Below are 12330 nucleotides of genomic sequence, written 5' to 3'. Positions count from 1 at the left end.
TGTGCGTGGCACCTCCCCAGCCTTTGACTCTTACCACCTTTTGTCTTCTCTTCCATGATGCTCCCAGAGCATGTCTTGAGGGCAGACATGATACAGATGTCCCATTTAGGGCCTAGAAGTACACAAACACTAATTCTCTGTGCTTTGAGCAGCTATGAGATTCCGTTTCAACCATTATCCACTACACAAAGAAGCTTCTCTGATGAGGTCTGAGATCCGCACTGATCCATAGCTATGGAGACATGAAGTTAGAGAGAAGTTTGAGGTATTACCAAAATAATAGTGTTAGGTTCATCCCTGGGGCTATGAGCTCCCCAACCATGGGTTCTTGGCCAGATTTAAAGCACCAGGCATGTGTTTCCCTTAAATCCAAGCAGAAAGCAGCTTGCTACACCCATAACATTTACACTGATGTTGCAGGCATAGGAATATCTTGCAGGCTGGTCATTACTATACAGCTCATGTTGTTTACTACTGGGTAAGACTGTTGTTCACTTTTCTCCTGTAGCAACCTGTGTAGCATTTCCAGGTACTTTGGAAGTCAATGCCTTCGCTGAGGAAGCAGAAACAACATATTTCTGAGTCTTGCTGAGCAGCTAGTCTACCTGATTGAACTGTAGATCCAATGAGAAATTTTTATCTCAAAAATTTGTCGAGGGCAATTGAAGAAGACACCAAATGCTAACTTCTGGCCTTCACAACTATTTACACATGCACCCACACTCACATATGGCACAAATATAGACACACATATACATACAGACACTGCACACATACATACATGCAAAAAATCCAGTCTTAATGTATAGTTCTTCCCATTTCCTTGGTGTTTACCCTCATCAATAGGACGTCACCCAGTATAGAGCTGGATATGGCTGGTATGCATCTTTAGCAACCATCATGAACTGGTACAAAATGCTTCTATCACATTAAAACTAGTCACGAGTCAAATCCTACAGACATTCTCGGGTCACCCAAGACAGGCAACCTTACAGCATTACTAAGTGTATTTGTGGGAAAGCCAGCTGTGTATGTCTGTGTGCCACAGTCCATCTGCCTATAAGATACATATAAGTCAACAGCTAAAACCACTTAGGTACCCATGAGTGCCCATAACCCAATAGAGCAGAAGGGGGGAGTCAGATTGCAAGTAGAACTCCCTGCAAAAGTTCATGGAGATAAAAAGCTCTCCTCTTTTCACTTCTCCTTGTGTCCCACTCTAGACCTTCCTGCAGCAGACTTCTAAGGCTAGAGGACCAACCTGGATGGGCCTGTCAGACATGCATAATGAAGCCACGTGGCACTGGGTGGATGGCTCACCTCTGTCACCCAGGTAGGTCTACAATAAAAGGTACACTGTGTACAGTGTATGCGTGTTTCTGGTACTCTGACTTGAGTTGTTTTGGGGGGCTCATCCTATTCTCCCTGGCGCCTTATTAAAGAAGCTCCCACATTTGTTAATGGAAGATCTTCCTACCCATGCACAGACAGAATAGCAGCAAATCTCACCTTTAAATTGCAAGAGATGCATCCTTCTGAGGGGAGTTTATTTCAATGTAGGACATTTAGTGTAGTTATGTAGGTATAAAATACAAAATAAAGTAAGGTCACTGGGAAAGGGGACAATTAACCAGGGCCACTAGGTGAGGAAGATGACTATTACCCTGGAAAAGATTAGTTAGACTGGAAATGTAACTGTTGATTGAGTGGTTGCCTAAATGTATAAAGTCCTCATTCTGTCCCAGCACCATGTACACCAAGTGTGGTATTCCATGCCTATAATTCCAGCACTTGGGAGGTAGAGGCAGAAGAATCAGAAATTTGAGTTCATCCTTGGCTACATAGTGAGTTTGAGATCAGCCATGAGACCCTGCCTGAAAAAAAGAAAAAGAAGATGAAGAAAAAGGAAAAAAAGGAGAAGGGAGGAGAGGGGATGGAAGAAGAGGGGAAGGAAGGGGAGAGGAGAGGACGAAAGAGAGTGAAGGGAGTCTGCATTGAGGGAGGTTGTGAGGACAATGAGCTTCCAGAAACCAAACATGTGGTTTGTAGCATTTCAGTGAGCCAGATTAAGGTTCTGTGAACTGGTGTTATAGGTTCCTGTGTGTGTGTGTGTGTGTGTGTGTGTGTGTGTGTGTGTGTGTGAGAGAGAGAGAGAGAGAGAGAGAGAGAGAGAGAGAGAGAGAGAGAGAGAGAGAGAGTTTATTTAGTTTTGGTGGGGTTCATTTTTTATTTTTTGTTTATTTTGTTTTGTTTTGTTTGTTGTTGCTGTGATAATTATCCTGGCAAAAGCAACTTGAAGGAAGAAAATGTTTGTTTGGATCACAAGTTCAGGTTCCAGTCTGTCTTATTACTGTGATGAAATAACATGGCCGAAAGCAAGTTGGGGAAGCAATAAACATTTGACTTGCATTTTTACATCTGTAGTCTATGACGGAAGGAAGTCAGGGCAGGAACTCAATCAGGGTGGGAAGTTGGATGCAGGAGCTGCAGAGACCATAGAGGGGTGCTGCTTAAGGACTTGCTCCCCATGTCTTACTCATTCTGCGCTCTTATAGAACCTAGACCAACTGGCCCAGGGATGTTCCAGACCATCTGGCCCAGGGATGTTCCAACCCACGGTGGGCTGGGCCATTCTCCATCAATCACAGATTAAGAAAATGTTCCACAGGCTTGCCCAGAACCCAATCTTATGGAGGTGCCTTCTTAATTAAGGCTCCCTCGTCTCCAGTGACTCTAGTTGACATAAAACTAGCCAGCACACAGACCATTTCTGGAAGGAAATCAAGGCAGGAACTTGAAGCAGTGCTCACATCCACAGTCAAGAGCAGAGAAAGAGGATTGCTTCACTCCTTCACTCATTTCAAGCAACAGCCCATAGCATGATGACGCCCACTTCTGGGTGTTTTCCCATCTCAATCAATCCAATTTTTAAAATTCCTCAGACACATCCACAGGCAAGCCTAATCTAGACAGTGCCTCATTGAGACTCTATTCTCTAGCAATTCTAAATTGTGTCAAGTTGACAATTAAAACTAACTGTCACAACTGGCTTTGCAGCTTTGCACAGTATTGGAATAGAGGGGAGCCCAACAACGTCGGTGATGAAGATTGTGCAGAGTTCTCTGGGGATGGCTGGAATGATCTCAGATGTGATACCCTAATTTTCTGGATCTGTAAGAAAGTTTCAACCACATCATGCACCACTAAATGAATGACCTCATCTCAGCCTCCGCACCCCAAACTATGCCAAGTGGATGAACCTGACTCATGTTCACACTCCTCCTTGTCTTTTGACATTAGGATGCTAATAAAACACCCATTTTTCTCTGTCAGAGTCCTCATTCTCTATGGGTTTGGGCCACTGCTTCCTTTCAATTCTGCTTCCAGAGTGGGGAAGGGTTCAGATTTTCCGTGGCTCAGGTCTCCTATCTTGGCAACTTAATGTTATTACCAGATATAGGACAAATGCAGGACCCTTCTAAAGAAAAATTCAGAGCATTTTCATTGTGACATCACAGCTGCTTTGTCCCCTGGGACTTGGTGTCATCCCTGCACATTTTCTATCCATCTGCTCAATTTCCACCCAGCTCCCCTGAGGCCTTTGGCTGATATCTTACTTTTTTGCCATGACAAAATACCTGTCAAAAACAACTTTGGGCTGAGGGGGCAGTTATTTGGGCTCACAGTTTGAGGGTAAAGATTCATCACAGAGGCGAAGGCATGGAGCAGAAGTCTAGGCATCTCATATTGCAATTATATTTAGAGAGCAGAGATGAATGCTGGTGCTCATCTCCCTTTCTCTTTTTTCTTCCATTTTGGAAAACAGATCATAAAATGAGGCTGTCTATATTTAGGATGTGTCTTCACACTCCAATTCACCAAATCTAGAAGCTCCCTTCCAGAGATTCACTTTAGTGATTTTAGATCGTGTTGCATTTACAATAGTAACCACCATAGCAAGGAGCCTTCTTTGATTGGCATAGTCCATTCTGTAGATGAATGCACCCAGGAAATAATTACTCCTGTCAATCAAATGAGTGACTATTGGACACTGACATAAGAATACCCCAACTCCCTTTAGCCAAGGAGATTCCATGCTGGGTCCTGAGAAGGAAATCTCCTAGCTCTCTGCTTAAGTGTGAACATATTTGCTAGCTTCTGGAAGTTCTTTAAAGCAGCTGTCACATTCACCCTGTTCATGCTTTGATGTAAGGATGTAAGGAGCTGACCTCTCCAAATCTTCTTGCTGCTACATTGCTCATAAGTCAGGACAATGAAGATCTAGACACACTGGGTGCACATGAAATGGTACTGAAGAACTGTTCAGGTGCTGTAGCAAACTGCTTCCCAAGCCAATAGCCCTTGTTAGGGAATGGCAAGGCCCCTCCCAACCATCAGCCCATGAGCTCCTAACCCCAGGTGTCTGCACCCTAGGAGAATCACGGGTTCCATTCTCACTTCCCCAAGGAAGTTCACAGATAGATGTTAGGTTGCCAGAGTTTCTAAGACATCATGGGGGCTAGTGGTATAAACTCATCCTCCTACCTGGAATTCCTTTCCTTACACCTCCATTGCCACTGGCTGGGGAATCAGAGACAGACTGACTACTAAATTTTCCTCCCTCCTCTGAGATCTATATGAAATGACCCCTACTCTGATTCATGGACCTGGATTTTCCTTAGAGCCCCTGCCGTGTTGTCTACCAATCTGTGGAGTTGAGACCTCAACTCTCCTTACAGCCCTTGCTATACTGTTGTATAATGTCTGTACTCTCTTGGCATTAATAACTCTGCTAATAAACTTCTTACTCAAAAAGGCAGTCTGGTGCTCGCTTCGGCAGCACATATACCAAAAAGGCAATCTGTCTCAGTGTTCACCTTCTCCCCAACAGGGGAAACCTTCCAGAAAGTAAGGACTAAAAGCAGTATCTTCAAGACTGACACATAAAACAAGCCACTGGCAGAGAAAGACTGGATGTTCTTACCTGTGTGGGCTACAGGTGACAAACTGAGCATGCCTAAGAAAAGCCCAGATACACGGGACAGAACAGCAGTTGTGTCATAACCTACAAAGGATCATGAGTGCTTTAGGGGCTTTTCCCTCATCTCACTGGTCACTCCTACTGTCAACGGTGTGTTCCCTTTCTTAGTCAACTCTCCACTCCTCTTTCCAAGCATGTGTTCCTGGTCCAAATCCTTGCCTTGGTGCACAAGAACCTGATAACTTCAAGGGTTGTTCATGTGGGATGCCATAAAAGCTGGACTTTCCACCCAAGAGGTGTTTTCTGTGGCATTTGTTTCCCTGTTTCCTTCTCTGCATAGCTGTCATAGGAGATTCACACCTGAGGCACCTCTCCTCTCCCTTCTGTCCCTACTGGCTTGATTTTCTCAGACTTCTGTAGGAGGAGCAGAGTGTACCTCACCCACTATGCTGCTCTATAGGGTGTTAGCAGAATTTATCCATGGGATAAAGACTCACATACTGACCAGAAGCTACTACCCAAGAGAGCCAACACTTTAAGACTGCTAAACTTGAGAGGCCACTGTAAATCTTTAGCAACATAGCACCAATGCTGGGAGACACATACATCCTGACAGGAAATTGTACCCTCAAGAAAAATTAGAGATGGCTTATTCTGGAATCAAACAAGAATAAATAGCCTGGGAACATACATTCCGTTTTCCCCAGATTCTATGTCCTATCATGGAAGTGGCTATGTAAGATTTTATTAGTTAAATTAAAAAATAAATCCATAAATCAAAGTATTTGCCAAATACATTTGTGGGGACTATGGCTAGGCAGGTTACAGAAAAGCAGGGAACCTCTGCTACAGAATTTCCAATGCCATCTGGTGATATCCTTGGCTTTTGGATAAGTAGAAGTTAGTATTCTGCTAACAAATACACTGTAAGGTTTGATAGTTACAAAGGTGCTAGGTCTGATACAGGGGTGGGCAGTGGACAGCATATAAAGAAACCAAAAAATGCCTAACATAATTTGGCTCTGGTCTGGGATGTTTTAATTCTCCATAATTTCAAAATTCTGTTCCTTGACCTTGTAGAATCTTTAACAAGAAGTACAACCCTTTCTCCCCTCTCCCCCCGCCCCCGCCCGGTCCTGTGTTTCTCTTTTTCTTTCTCTTCTTTTCCTCTGGACAGTTCAATCAACACAATGAACTGGCTCATGCTTGCTTAGACCACTGACCAAGCCAAGGAGACAACACTCACACGGTTCCCTGGGAGCTCCCAATGCTGCTAGATCCCCAAAGTACCACTTCCACTTTAGACTTTCCCTATGCTGCTGGCATTCTTTCAAGTACCACCCCCAACTTCCTTCCATCTTCACATATGTCCACTGAGATGATGGGAATGGCAGACTCAGAGGGGGCTCTGGTGTTCTGGGCCTTTGAGCCACCCTATCCATGAAGGCTACCTGTCTCTTTATGCTATCTGAATGCAGTTCTTCTCCAGGTTTTATAGCATGCCACCCTTCTTTGGAGGCTTGACTCCTTTTCATCAAATACAATAAATTGTTTCTTATTTTTGTTTTTGTTTTTGTTTTCAGAAACAATGATAACTCAATCTCTGGGAGCAACAACTAAAACCTAATCTTGTAAGCCTTATTTAAATCTGATTCCTCTGGTGGTGAATCCTTGTGGATCCACCATGATACTGGGAAACTCTAGAAGATACATCTTACCCTTCTGCTGTCACAGTCCAAAAAGGCCCTCTCTCCCTTCTGTTTCCTCTCTTCCTCTCTCCAACACTGAGAGGTCCCACCTAATCATCCAGTGATTGGCTCCTTTATTCATTAGGTAATTGGTTCACAAGAACAGCACCAGGTCCATCCACAACACTTCCCCCTTTCTGTTCTAGTAAAAAACAAAACCTTTCTCTCAAATATAAATAGAGCACAACTATTAACATTCTGTAATCTATAAAGTATAAGATAGACCTAATACCCAGTCCATCATTTATGTAATTAAGATAAAATATTGTCATCTATCCTAAATGAAAAGATTTATGACTCTACCTTGACTTATGACTTTACCTGGCTTTAGATAGTATACCATCTGAAAAATCATGCTCTCAAATCTATTCTCTCAAAGTAAATAGCCTGGGTTGGCTATGAGACGATAAGTAGTTTTTCAACCCCATCAGAAATCTGAGAATAACCAACATTAACTGAAAATTTATAGGAATCCTAACACGGCTTCCAGAACTGAGACAAATTATAAAGACAGTTGCCTACCTATAGAGCCCAAATAAGTCAGGAAGATGGAGCATGTCTTCAGCCTTCTGGCCCAGGATCATCTGGCAAACCTTAGAGACACGGGAATATTAAGGACTAGCCTATTCTGTCTCTGCAGAACTAAATTGTCCTAACCTGTAAACTGTGTCCTTTCAAGAACAGTATAGGTCTGCAGGAGAGATGGCAATTTTCTGCCAGTGGTGACCTAGCCACAATGTACAGCCTCACCTGGAGGTAAGATGCTCAGCCACTTCTTTGAATCCACCAATGGGAAGCTGTTAGGAGCAGTTTTGTCTCAAGAACAAGTGAATAAATAACATTAACCGTCATAGTCTGTAGATTTCTGACAGTTTTGAAAACCAACTATCTATGTAAAGTAATCTGGACTGTTCTCCATTAACTACCCTCAGCTATTTCTAATTAAAATCTCTGAAAACAACCTAACAATAAACTTAGAGCCCTGAATTTGCTATTTGACCCTTAACTCACAGGCTTAATCATCTCAGATCAGTTTATAACATTAGTTACAGAAGGACTGGATCTAAGCCCTGTACTTTTAAAATTTTTGTATCAATAGATGAAATTTATACCAATCAAAACTGTGATTTTGCATTAAAATAAATTCTGTACCAAAATAAAAAAAATATGACTTCAACTTTGTGACAATAAAAAGATTTATACAAAGTGACATTATGGGTATGTAATCAATTCTAGCTATTCCTCCCTATTTCAATTATGACTATTTCTACATTCCCTAGAAAGACAACCTATAATAACCCTCTTCAACCCCAAAGCCCAGGGAACTGGGGCAACAACTCTTCATAATTTCTTCAAGCTGAATATGGGCACTGAGATATTTTTAAGGTGGGTAGGGAATAGGGAAAAGAGTTGGTTGGCCTTAAGACGGCCATGCCAACGATTGATTTAGTCTCTGATATCTGTGTCTTGACTGGATTCAGCTGAAAGTTCAAGACATCCAGAGTTCAAGCTGAGACTCACCAAGGCTGCATATTCCATAATATACAAATCTCAAAACAATTTTTTAGTATCATCAAGATAACCTTTTTGTTTGATTCTCTGGAATCTAGTTCCTCAGGGGTCTTCCTCTATCAAATCTAATCTATATAACTCTAGAAGGTGTCAATACCTTAATCATCTTTTCCAAAACACAAAGACAAAACCTTTTTCCTAAATCAGCATATCTTTGAGCCCATAACCAGAAAAACCTTTATTTTGACCTCTCTTGCAGAGTAATAACATAACCACAAAACTCAAAATCACACGCATTTTGAAAATCAAAACAATGTAAAATAAATGAAGTAAACTAAGACACCATATGTGCCTACACTAGGCCTTTCCTATCTTGCCAAGCAGGAAAAGACTCTCAAGATTCCCGTGGAACCCAAGTTAGCAGAATATGAGCTTCCTGTGGCTGGTTAAACAATCCATACCATCTTTCCATTTGTCTCTCTGCTCAGAGACACTGACATATTTTATTAGTACCTGTATAATATCTGTCTGTTGAACTCGCTGCCTGGAACCACAGATATAGATAATTAATACCTGTTCAATGCAGGCAATGATTATCACTGCACTCTCTACTCTGGAGTCAGTGACTAATCCTAGTTCCCTATCCTAGTTCAAATTAAAACAACTGAAAACAAATGAAGTAAACAAAATAATGTATTTGCCTATTCTAAGGCCTCTTCTATTTTGCCATGCAGAATACTAACCAAGAATTCTCATGGAGCTCGCGTTAGACAGAATTTGAGTATCCTGTAAGACATATTAGAGCAATATATCCTTATACCATCTATCTGTTTGACTCTCTGCCTGGAGCTACAGACATTTATTTTAATACCTGTTCACTGCCCTCTCTACTTGAAGTCAGTGACTAATTTTCCCTATCCTACTTCCAAACCGCAGGCAAAATTCCCCAGGTGATCCAGAAGAAATCTGTATATAAATCCATCCTAAAAGCAAATAATCCCAGTTTTGAACTGAAATGTACAGTTCAATCAATCTCTGCCCCAAGAAGTAGGCAACTTCCACTCTAGAGCTCTCTGACTCAGAGCAACCTGCGTTCCCCACAGCAGGGGACCTCAGAGCCTGCCTGCAGTTTCTTTGTTTCAATTCCTGTGTTTGAGTTCACATGACTCATCTCATGTGACTCATCTCAGCGCTACCCAGCTACTCACTTAAAAAAGAAAAGAAATAAAACTCTCTCAGGCTAATAATCTTAAATTTCTAGTGGATTCTTACCCAACACATTGGTTCACAATCTGTTGCAGGAAATATTTAAAAAGATAGAACCAGCACGTTCCCACACTTACACCTCCAACTCTCTGCCCCAGCGCCTGGCTGACCATGCATTGGCAGGCAATGGCTGACCTGTTTTATCTCATGGAGACTCTGACTCAGAACTTCTCCACCTCTCCACCCAGCTCATTAGGTTCTCACTGGTGGATCACTACCATGCAAATCCTATGCTTCAAATCCCCCATGGCCTTTGTGGTGCACATCAGGCAAACCCATACTTTGCCACCATACCTTTCTCTCTTGAACCCAGATGAGCTACTATGTGAAGGAAAACGCAACACAAACTTAGTTCAGAAATAATGGCAACTTAATTTCTGGGCACAACAACTAAAATCTAATCTTGTAAACCTTATTTAAATCTGATTCCTCTGGTGGCAAATCCCTGTGGATCCGCCATGATACTGGGAAACTCTAGCAGCTACATCTTACCCCTCTGCTGTCCCATTCCAAAAAGCTAAATTGTAACTTTTAATGCTCCCTACCTGGAGTGTGGTTCATGGATCCCATCATTGTGGTACCTTTCTCCTAATAAAGCTCATTCTTCAATGATAACTTTATGTCAGCTCCTTTCTAAACCAAGAAACCTGCTCCTCCTTTTTCTTCTCTATCTAACAGCATTTATTAGGCATTTGAATATGTCCCCAAGATAGTCACATTGCACATACATACTCTCATATTCTCACATACACATACACAAACTAAAATGCACAAAAATGAATCTACTTATTTTTCTTTTACTGGGTGTGAATACATATGAGCATATATGTGCACATGTGTGGGGTGCACACATATGTGTAGATGCATGTACATATGTGTGTATGGAAACCAGAGGACAAACTATGGTGTCATTCCTAAAACGCTGTCTACCTTCCTATAAACATTTTTTACAATTATTTATTTACTAGGGTTGGGGTATACACATACTATAGCACAGGTGTGGGTCTGAGGATCAAACTCAGGTCTTCAGGCTTGGTGATAAGTGCCTTTACACACTGAGCTGTTTTATTCCTAACGCACACAAAGTCTTGCCTTTATTTGTACAGGGTCTTCATTGGCCTACAAGTGGCCAAGAAACCTTGACAGGTTAACTAACAAGCCCCAGGGATCTACCTGTCTGTGCCTCCCAAGCACCAGGATTACAACACTTACCATAACAAATGGCATTTATTATTATCATTATTTATTAACTATTTTATTACTTTACATCCCGAATATTGTCCTCCTCCCAGTCCCTCCTGGCAGAGTTCTTCCCCTGTCCACTTTCCTCTTTGTCTCTGAGAGAGTGAGCCCCCACGGGCTGTTCCTCAACCCTGGGGCATCAAGTCTCTATAAGAGTAGGCACATCCTCTCCCACTGAGGTCAGACAAGGCAGTCCTCTGTTACATATGTGTCTGAGGTCTCAGACCAGCCCTTATATATTCTCTAGTTAGTGGCTAAGTATCTGGGAGCTACCAAGGGTTAGGGTTCATTGACACTGTTGGTCTTTGTATGAGGTTGCCATCCCCTTCAGTTCCTTCAATTCTTCCCCCAAATCTTCCATAGGGGTTCCCAACCTCTGTCTGTTGCTTGGCTGTGAGTATCTGCATCTGTCTCAGGCACTGGCTGATAGAGCCTTTCAACAGGCAGCCATGCTAGGCTCCTGTCCGCAAGCACAACATAGCATCAGAAATAGTGTCAGGGTTTGGTGCCCACCTACAGAATAAATCCCAAGTTAGGACATTCACTCGTCAGCCACTCCTTCAGTCTTTCCTCCATTTTTGTCCTTGCATTTTTTTAAGACAGGAGCAATTTTAGGTTGAAAATTTTGTAGGTGGGTTGTAGTCCCCATTCCTCCATTTGGAGTCATGTCTGACTATTGTATGTAGTCTCTTCAGGTTCAGTGTCACTCCTATTGAGCATTACAGCTAAGATAACACACATTGAGTCTTGGGAACATCCCCCATCCCAGGTCTCTAGGACTTTCCATGCTCCACTGCTGTATAATTCCATTCACTTTCCTGGACCTCTGAGACACCCTCCTGTCTCGCCCCCCCCCACACACACACAGTCCTGCCCCCCTTTGCCCTCCCATTCCACTTTCCCATCCAGGTTTCTCCCTTCTTCTGACTCCCATGATTATTTTGCTTCCCCTTCTAAGTGGTATTAAAGCATCCTTACTTGGGTGTTTCTTTTTACTTAACTTCTTCTGGTCTATGGGGTATATCATGAGTATTCTGCACTTTTTGGCTAATATCCACTTATCAGTGAGTACATACCATGCATGTACTTTTGGGTCTGGGTCACCCACTCAGGATATTTTCTAGTTCCATCCATTTGCCTGCAAAATTCATAATGTCCTTCTTTTTGATAACTGAATGCTATTTCGTTGTGTAAATGAACCACATTTTCTGTATCTATTCTTTGGGTGAGGAACATCTGGGTTGCTTATAGTTTCTATAAAGAAGCTATGACCATAATGGAGCATGTGCCTTTGTGATAAGGTGGAGCATCTTTGGGGCATATGCCCAGGAGCAGTATAGATGGATCTGCAGGTAGAACTAATTTCACTTTTCTGAAGAAGCACCAGATTGACTACCAGAGTGGTTGTATCAATTTGCAACTCCATCAGCTATGGAGAAATGTTTCTCTCTCTACAATCTTGTCAGCATGTGCTATCACTTGAGTTTTGGTATAAGGTGGAATCTCTGTTTCATTTTGATTTGCATTTCTGTGATGACTAAGGATGTTGAACATTTCTTTTTTTTTTTTTTTTTTTTTTTT

General features: G+C 42.2%; 1 protein-coding gene across 1 annotated transcript in view; it reads left to right on the top strand.

Annotated features, from left to right (window-relative positions):
• LOC116068841 (CD209 antigen-like protein D) overlaps window positions 1-3330 on the top strand; it is an 8254-nt gene extending 4924 nt beyond the window's left edge. Inside the window, exons 6-7 of the mRNA XM_031338914.1 lie at window positions 1224-1333; window positions 3058-3330. Coding sequence (XP_031194774.1) covers window positions 1224-1333; window positions 3058-3211 — 264 coding nt within the window. The 3' untranslated portion in view covers window positions 3212-3330. The remainder of the gene's footprint in view (window positions 1-1223; window positions 1334-3057) is intronic.
• The last annotated feature ends 9000 nt before the right edge of the window (window positions 3331-12330 follow it).

This window comes from Mastomys coucha, unplaced genomic scaffold (genome assembly GCF_008632895.1).
Source record: "Mastomys coucha isolate ucsf_1 unplaced genomic scaffold, UCSF_Mcou_1 pScaffold22, whole genome shotgun sequence".
NCBI lineage: Eukaryota > Metazoa > Chordata > Mammalia > Rodentia > Muridae > Mastomys > Mastomys coucha.
This window is presented reverse-complemented; position numbering and strand designations above follow the sequence as displayed.